General features: G+C 47.8%; 3 protein-coding genes across 3 annotated transcripts; 2 read left to right on the top strand and 1 right to left on the bottom strand.

The window, feature by feature from the left end:
* Nucleotides 1–791: 791 nt before the first annotated feature.
* On the bottom strand, nucleotides 792–2,445 carry AO090009000070 (uncharacterized protein; the record flags this gene model as incomplete). Its single annotated transcript, XM_001816536.3, has 2 exons — nucleotides 792–969; nucleotides 1,043–2,445. 2 exons carry the CDS (start codon nucleotides 2,443–2,445, stop codon nucleotides 792–794), a joined length of 1,581 nt encoding a protein of 526 aa, XP_001816588.1.
* Nucleotides 2,446–3,276: 831 nt separating this feature from the next.
* AO090009000069 (uncharacterized protein) lies at nucleotides 3,277–4,497 on the top strand (the record flags this gene model as incomplete). The annotated part of the gene is made up of 1 exon (XM_001816535.3): nucleotides 3,277–4,497. The coding sequence occupies one exon, from the start codon at nucleotides 3,277–3,279 to the stop codon at nucleotides 4,495–4,497; it is 1,221 nt and encodes a 406-aa protein (XP_001816587.3).
* A 1,069-nt stretch (nucleotides 4,498–5,566) lies between these two features.
* On the top strand, nucleotides 5,567–7,522 carry AO090009000068 (uncharacterized protein; the record flags this gene model as incomplete). The annotated part of the gene is made up of 8 exons (XM_001816534.3): nucleotides 5,567–5,712; nucleotides 5,764–5,810; nucleotides 5,869–5,915; nucleotides 5,976–6,100; nucleotides 6,150–6,408; nucleotides 6,464–6,727; nucleotides 6,823–7,230; nucleotides 7,304–7,522. 8 exons carry the CDS (start codon nucleotides 5,567–5,569, stop codon nucleotides 7,520–7,522), a joined length of 1,515 nt encoding a protein of 504 aa, XP_001816586.1.
* Nucleotides 7,523–9,124: the final 1,602 nt, after the last annotated feature.

The raw sequence follows: 9,124 nt of genomic DNA, 5'->3' as shown, positions 1-9,124 counted from the left end.
AACGTCGGTCTTCCAAGCACCTGCAATATACCTATTATCCTATCTGACTGGGCGGGTCTGGCCAGAATAGCCATGGCTTAGCCTCAGAGATTATCGCATATGCTTAATCCCCCGAGAAACCCTTCAATCCCCGGTCATCTTACTTTAAGTGCCGGTGACTACGTCGGGATATTTCGACCTCCTGGTACGGCTACTTTCTATCGAAAGGATATACCGTTCTCGTGGCACGAGCACAGGTACTACAACACACAGAATTATATGTGGTCACTGAGTAACGTTCAATGGAACCGGATACATCTGAATTTATCTGGACATTACGAAAGCAATCTACACTCCGCTTCGACAAGGTGGACAAGGGTGGGTTGTATACCCTTTGCATGCATCGTAGCATGCCCTTGAAGTATGTGCTGTATCCCTACTCAATATACATGATACTCGGAGGTGTGTTTGAGATCACTTGTCTTGTTCCTCCTAACATACTGAGTATATCTGGACCTCCCTTGGTAGCCATTATGTTGGTAAGTTATATCACTCTCGGCTAAGGCTACTGTCTTAAATCTACGAAATTTAGTACATATAACCTGTATATGAAGGTTAAGAGCCTATACTAAACGGGACATGTGGCGCACTTCGTAATAGGTATTTCCAAATAAGTAACCACTACGAACATTTTGCACAAAAGTTGCAAAGAAGCCTTCACGATATGCACTGCATTATTGACTAGACACACGGGTAATTTAATTCTCGCATGAAAAGCCAGAGAACACATCCATCAAATTCAGCAGTTCATCTCAACGTGGATCTTTCTGGATTTCAATGTTGCCATCCGGCGTCATGACCTTATACTCGTCACATTCCTTCGTGCCGTAGGAGTGGTCATTGTCTCCGTTGACGAAAGCAACCAAATCGTGAATCCAATTGTCCATTAGCTGCCGCTCAGCAGGATTCGGGCCATGCATCACTGAGTAACTAGATAAATAACGTTTAGAAAAATGTGCGTCTGGAAACGAAGACCGGGGGATCTGTTATGCCTTATACTCACTTCCATATTGGTCTATCCATGGCGTGGCTCACTCCAAACGCAGCAGGGGCTACCTTTTCGGTAATGAACGACATGCGGTATGCAATAAGATACCGCCACACATCCTTAATATCCACCCCATGTTGTAGTAAGTTATGGACCAAGAACCGCGACGGAGCCCGGACCTGACCATCGGAGATGATTCGTCCAAACACACCTTCCCAATCTTCCTTTCGGTCGGAGTCAGGAAGAGGGTAATGCTGCAGCAATCGAGATGTCGTCGATGGTGAATAATAATTGGAAACCTGGAGCTCCAGCGACTCTCTGTTGGCCTGTGGGCCATTAGTCACGGCGTATAATGTTTCCTCGTTCAGCACCTCTCCGATCAATAAACGCAGGTGACGTCTCTTGAACTCATTTGCGAATGATCCATCCCGATAGTATTCAAAGATGCCAGGGTGGATGAAAACACCATCAGTAACAGGTCGGAACGTGTGATGCTTCAGTTTCATGACCGCATCGCACAACTCCTCGGCATCAATCTGGCGCAGCCTCTGGAGCTTTTCGGGCCCTGGTATTTCTGGTGATATCTTAAAGTGCTCGCACAACTCGTCAAACTGGGGTTGACAGTCTTCCGGCGTTTTGGGTTGAGTCGGGATCGCGTTAGAATACATCACAAGCCGTCGGAAATGACTTCGAGCCGACTCGTCCATCGATCCCCGAAAATCATACAAGGTCTGTGCCTGAACGGCGTATGCGCCCGCGCTGCGTCCCGACAAAGTAATGTTTTCTGGGTCCCCGCCAAAGGCTGAGATGTTTTTATAGACCCACTCCATTGCGAGTCGCTGATCCCAAAGGCCGTAATTGCCCACTTCTTGTCCGCCGGATTCTTCTCTCAATACTTCACCCGCCAGGAATCCAAACACATTCAGACGGTAACCCACCGCGACAAAGACAGCATTCAACTGACCTGTGGAGATAAGTTCGGTCGGGTCCATCGACTCTTCCTGACTAGGGTCACCGATCTGGAACCATCCGCCATGGAACCAGATCATCACCGGCCATTTCGGATTCGTCTCGTTGGGCTTTCCGACCGGAGTCCATATATTCAGGCGCAAGCAGTCCTCTCCAAAGATATGTTGCGGAAGTTGTTTCTTCACAGAGGCGGAGTAACTGGATTGTAAGCAGACCTTTCCGAACTTTGTCGCATCGTATGGGGTTCCATCCGGAGACGAGTATGAGAAAGACTCTGGCAATGGTCGTGGTTTTCGCCAACGATAATCACCAGTCGGTGGTAAAGCGTAAGGAATGTCAGCGTATCGTCGAGATTTGCTGTCAAATTGGAGGCCGCGAATTTTTCCGGCATTGTTGAACAATTCGACTTCGCATTCAGCTGACTGGTAACCCGAAAGTACATTTCCCATGATGCTTTTAGTGGTCTTTTGAGGTTTTTTCCGCGAATGGTAGATGCGGGATCTCAAAATATATTATTGACGTATACTACAAATCGAACTGGAGTGATGAAATCTTAATATTGAGGTACATAAGACATTAACGAAAATAACGGAAAGTATATATAATAGCGAATGGAAACTCTGAGAAATAAATAAAAATAAATGATAGGGCAAAAGATCAAGTCTTCGTTCAACTAATGGAAAAAGATCTCGCGACTCGTTGCGCTGCGGTAAGGTGTGATAGGTGACGAGGAGGTGATATGATTGGTCCGTTTAATCGACCGGCACGGGGGAGATAAAATATGTGGAGGGCGGTTTTAAGAATTAATCAAAATACCTGCATGGCGAGTCACTCCTTATCTCCTCCACCCAATAACGATAAGAGCTTCAACGGAAGTTAAACAATACCAGTATGCAGAGTAGAATATCTTCCTAGGCTCAATGGATCAGCGTGATGCCGTTCGACCCCGTCGGAAACGCGTAGAGCGCGGCAAACGCTCGAAGGATGGTGAGCAATCAATACTTTCCGTGATGGAGACCAGCACTTTCTTTTTAGAAATACTGACATGATTCCTACGATGAGGCTGCCGAACCTGTGTTGGTAAGAGAGTCAAGTGTGATGAACAGCGTCCTATCTGCGGTCGATGTGTGCGTCTTCAGTTGGAGTGCGAATGGGCTCCCCCACGACCTCCTTTGTCTTCGAGACGGAGGGGGTTTGGCCCAATAAAACATAGGGATAGCGAGTTATGGACTCCTCCACCTATCTTACCGAACTCAAAGCTACCTTGTCAGCCAGGGGAGATGTCTAGCATTAGTCCGGCCTCCCTAGAAAGCGGCGGGCTGGGTTCATCGAAGACAAACGAAGACAGACATGAAGCGAGAAGTACTAGTGTACACTCTAGGGAACAGGTATTCGCGCCAGAAATGAGTATTTCCTCGTCTTTGTCGTCTCTCAGTTATAGAGACTCTTCCATCATTGGGCCGGTGGTAAGCCCTTCGCCGTTACTCACACCAGAACAACAAGTCGATGAAGAGTCAACACCAAGTCCTCCGAATACTAGATTGGGGCGCCAAGCTGGTCTCCAAGAAGAATACCGCGTGCTACACTATTGCCCTCCAATCAACCTGTTGGACCCTATGCCTCTGCTATTGATGAACTACACGCATGGCATCCCAACACATGACGTCGATGATATGCATGCATTGTCTTTCCATCGGACTATATTTGGGCCACTGAAGTCAACACGTACCCCTGCCCAATCTGCCCAATCTCTTTTTGTTGACTATGTTGTCGACAAGAAAATGGCGCTCCACTTCCTCCTCGCCGTCGCTCATAGTGAATTATCACTGTACTATGACAATGGGCTCGTTCTACCCCAAAAGTCTTATCTGCACTTCGACCAAGGTACAAAGTTGCTTCGGTATGCTTCAACTCCGCGGGGGCCTACTGACCACGTGAACATGATGCTCTCCTTTTTGTATATGTATATGTTCTGGATGCGGCGCGACCAACCCGCCCCACAAAAGCTGCGAGAACTAAGTCGAACAGTAGTGGACTATGTGAGGACTTATAAGGTTGATGAGTTGTGTACTAATGATGACGTGAATGTCTTCTCGGAGACTTTCGCTGCTGGATTGTTAATTCCAGATCAAGTCCTTCTCGCGCGCATCTTCACATACCTATACGATCGCGATGGCTTCTGCTCCTTCTTCGGATGCGGTGGCTCCTTCGCTACATTTGTTAATGATGACTACTCGAAGAGGCGTAAAATCTGGAGGCTCTCGCGGACCGCATTTCTTTTGTTTCCCGAAGAGAACGGGCTTACTAGTGACAGCTTGCCAGAGGTCCACGAAGCAGCTATATTGGAGCTTTATTTCATGCTCATTACCATCCACCATGAAATCAATATTTACAGCCAAACCGGGAATCTACACCGGTATGGTGACGAACGAAGGTTAAAGCAACACCTAGATGAGCTGAAAAAGGTACATACGGTCGCGCATACAAATTTTGTGTCGTAGGATTTGACTGATCCAAAATAGGAATACTCTTGTATCTTTTCGCTGGTCGCAAATAGCGAACCACTGAGCACTTGTCCTGTGTCTTTAATGGAGTGTGTTACTGTGACGTTTTTTTATGCTCTGCAAATCTACCTTCACCGGAGCTGTGAATCGGCCTTCGGCACTGACCCTGTTCCGGAAGAAGTCAGCTGCGCTCTCAGCTCATTGGTCACTGCTGCATACAGTGCAGTGGCCCTCGGGCCCATCCAATTGCTGGAAAGGTTTCAGTGGTCTCTGTTCATCGGGGGAGTTGAGACACGCGATCCTGTGCATCGAGGGTGGATCATAACCCATCTTTCAGACCCCGCACTTAGAAGAATTTTTCAGCTCGTGCAGGAAGCAAAGAGACACTCTCCAGTTACCATGCACGCCGTCCGACGAATAGTTGATGGTGAACTGGGATAAGACTGTTTGGCTGCAGCGGTTTGCCTTTTCCTTTCCCGCCTTTCTCCTGGCATCCCTGCAGTCTTGGCGTCCTCAATGAACGTATCCCTCGTATGGTTGGCTAATGCCGTTCGATTGACACTCGGTAGTCTGTCACGAGAGGTCTTTTCGACTGGAAAGATCTCTTTGTGGTGAAGGTCAACAAGCTGGGGGTTGCCCGCAATTTGCGGGGGTGGAGACAGTCTTTTAAAAGCCGGAGTCGGGAGGTCCGCCACTGACGCTTCGCCCCGACCTCGGCCCTCTCCCGTCGATTAAACAAGCCAATCATCTCGTCCTGATTATCAGTGTAGGGCATCATCTCCACACCGAAAGCAAGGGGCTGTCGATTACCGGCAACGAACCTCCCAACCTAATGGCCACGCTTGAACCGAGTTCCTTCGCCTGTCACTTCTTATCCACGACATCTTAGGTTCAATGTATCTGTTCTTATCGACTCTCTTGTATAAAATCGGGGTGCCCGACCCGGTATCTTAACTCTTCTATCTCTCGCCCATCTTGACCTTGACTTTGGTTTGCAGTCAATTTCACACCTTAGCAATCGCGAACAAGGGATCACTAGACTAGGTCTCAGCCGTTGTCGTTTGTCATGGCGGAAAAGCCTCGATCTTGTATTGACCGGGAAACAAAATGTACCGCGCCTTCGGACACTGTCGACGGACAGAAAGAACGTGGATCGGTTGATGTACTTGGCCCGGAAGAGGAAAAGAGACTGGTGAGGAAGATCGATCTTCAGTGAGTTAACTTCGTGATTTAATGGTGGACCTTCCTGACTCACATCATTAGTTTGATGCCACTCCTCATTATTAGTTACGGCCTTCAGTTCCTGGACAGTCAGTACAGCATTATCCACTTAATTCAGTTGGCGTGCGACGCTTATAATCTCCACAGAGACAAGTCTATCCTACAGTGCAATTCTAGGCTTAAAGGAGGATCTGGTATGTTATTACTGCTCCCCTTGACGGTTAAATATTGGCAGTTATACTGACCACCGAAAGAACCTTGTCGGGCAAGAATACAGTTGGGCATCGAGTATCTTTTACATAGGCTATCTCGCGGCTTCGTATCCAATTTCACTTGGATTCGTCAAGTTCCCTCTGGGGAAATACCTTAGCTTACTCATGTGGGTTGAACTTGTTCGATGATGAATTCATCTCGCTGAGAAGCTCTAGTTTCCTCTGGGGCGCTATCTTGACTCTCCACGCTGTTGCTAACAATTATGCCGGGCTGATGGTCTTACGAACCTTCTTGGGTGTGTTTGAGAGCGCTATCAGCCCAGGCTTCTCATTGATAACTGGAATGTGGTACACACCACCAGAGCACGTCTCTCGTCACACATTTTGGTTCGCAGGAAATGCCAGTTTCAGCATCATCGGGTCGCTGATTGCTTACGGTATTGCGCATTATCAGGACCACTTCTCACAATGGAAGGTTTGCCTACCCTTCCGCCCGAATCTATCCGTAAATGAGCTTATCAACTATGTAGATGCTGTTTCTTATTTTTGGCCTAATAACCGTGGCATGGTCGGTTGTATTGTGGTTTTACCTGCCAGACTCTCCATCAAATGCACACTTCCTCTCTTCTTCTGAACGTGAATTTGCTTCACTGCGACCGAAGAAGTTTCAACGAACAACCCAGACTAGGAAATGGGACCGCGATCAATTCATTGAATCCTTTACGGATCCTAAAACATGGTGGTTACTTATTTTCTCATTCGTCATCTGTGTTCCAAATGGCGGCACGACTAGCGTATGTATATCCCAGGCTTGGATTCAACCCCTGTTTTCTACTACAGATGCTTATCATCAGGCTCGTGCTTCAAACGATAAGCTGACAACTAGAAGTTTCAATCTCTCCTGATCGCTGGTTTTGGCTACGATAAATACCAAACCATTCTTATGGGTCTTCCCGCTTCGGCATTTCAATTGGTAGTCGTCTTACTAGCGACCATATTCTGCACGAACGTCCGCAAGTCCCGCCTAGTTGCAATTATCATGATATTTGCTATGGCCCTCGCGGGTATCCTGATGGTCAAATTGCTTCCATCGGAACAGAAGCTGTCCCGGCTCGCCGGTTACTGGATGTCTTCGGCGATCGCGCCAGTTTTCCCCCTCATGCTTTCCCTCCACGCGAGTAACACGGCCGGATTCACCAAAAAGTCGACCGTTGCGGCATTGATCTTCGTGGGGTACTGTGTTGGAAACTTGATCGGCCCCCAGTTTTTCAAGGACTCGGAAGCACCGTACTATCCTGTACGTACTAAGTCATAATCGGGCCCACTCTCGATGGGATGAAAGAAATGCTGACGCGGCGCTCTATATATAGACTGCCTACACCACCATCGTGATTTGTTATGCTATAGCCATGGCCTCGGCGGTTGTGTTTCGAGTCTACTTGGGGTGGGAGAATAGGCGACGTGATAAGCAGCAGGGAGTGCATATCAATCCGGAAGAAACCCGTGAGATTGACCTGCACACCGATGAGGGCTTGGACCACGCCGATGAGACGGATATCCAAAACCGCAGCTTTAGATACATTGTGTAGGCTTTCAGCCATTGGAAGGTCAAGCAGACATGAACATCATTCACGGAAACATACATTAGATGTAGAAAAGCGGTTGTGAGAAATTGTTATATATAGGAGCGCCTACAAAAGTGGCAACGCCTATATTATATCTAAGCACAAAGGAAGGTGGGCAATTGGTAATAAGAAGAGAAAGACAATACAAAACAAAGGCTAGGAAAGAAGGGAATTGCAAGAAGTCTTGGAACATATACGAGAGAAGGACAGTCCAAGTATCATCCACACACAACAGCAACTATCAGCCTAGCAGACGGCCACGCATTTGTCCGACGTAGATAAAACTCTACGCATTGGAAGGTGCAACCGACCTCATGGAAATAGTGATGACCTCTTCATCCGAGTCCGTGACGTTCCAGTACAGATCATAGCTTCCATCCTCATCGTGCGACGAGCTTTTCTTGACAGAAAACAACGAGGTGTACTCCCCAGAGTCATTCTCCACAAGGAGGAAGTTCCCATACCAGACGAACTTGTTAGTGACTTGGTTTGAGGAAGGATCGCTTGTGAATCCCATCTCCTTGTCACTGGAGTCAGCGCTAGGAACAAAAAGCGATGCGTCCGTGAAAGCGGGAGCCGATGCAGTGCTGGTAGTGTTTGGATTTCCAATGAGCTCGTTGTCGCTATCCTTGTTGACTGAAGAGCCGGTTAGCTTGACTGGAATAGTTATAGGAGACGGCGACATACAAACGACTGGGGCTACATCGGTTCCATTTTCGGGGGTCTTTGGGCTTACGACGGCGCTACCTGTAGGTGTTGTTAGTACATTATTAACTGGATCTCACAAGACGAATAGAATCTGGTGCTGCTTACCATCAACGTAGTAAAGGGGAAGTCCTCCCACGTTCTCGCCATAGGCATATAGGCCAAACGTCTGAGCAGCTGAAGCCGTACTGACCACTGCTGCCAAAGAAACGAACCAGAGGGGCGCCTTGAAAGACAACATATTCTGGAATATGATGGAAGCCTTGTCAGAAATACGAGCCGAAACTATCGGAATTGGGTACGAATGTCTACAAAGTCGACCGGGTCCGATCCTCTTATGATAAATCGGGGCTCCTTCAGCCGGATAAACCTCCTCCATAGTTGCATCATTTTGGATGCTTCTAGCCCCAATATTTGCTTTTTAGCGGCATGAAAATACGCAAGGCTATAGTCTACATTGGCGAGCACCGGTCAAGCTGAGTCAATAGTTCGGCATATCGCCGCCGTTATACTTTCGACTATCTATGCCTGTTCCTGAAACATTGGCATTTGGTTCACCCCACAACAACCCAATCGTGATGATTAAGCGGTATACTGCTGGATGCCATGAGGAATACGTGTGCTACTAACCGGAATAGAAGATTCTATGCTGATCACCACAATCTTGGTCTGTGATGGATCGGCGTTCGAGTGGATCCGTTGGCGGGAGAATGCGCGTCGTTGACGTTTGTTCCTCAGCCACAAGAAGGATCTTGTTTTGCCCATAGGGCTGGGCAACGGTTAGCTCTATCCTATAAAGAACAAAGCAACCATTTCTCAATTATATCAGGAGCTTATAAAGGTAGATAGATCTAGCGCATC

This window comes from Aspergillus oryzae, chromosome 1 (assembly GCF_000184455.2).
Source record: "Aspergillus oryzae RIB40 DNA, chromosome 1".
Classification (NCBI taxonomy): domain Eukaryota; kingdom Fungi; phylum Ascomycota; class Eurotiomycetes; order Eurotiales; family Aspergillaceae; genus Aspergillus; species Aspergillus oryzae.
The sequence above is the reverse complement of the archived record's forward strand: the minus strand, read 5'-3'. Positions and strand labels throughout refer to the sequence as shown.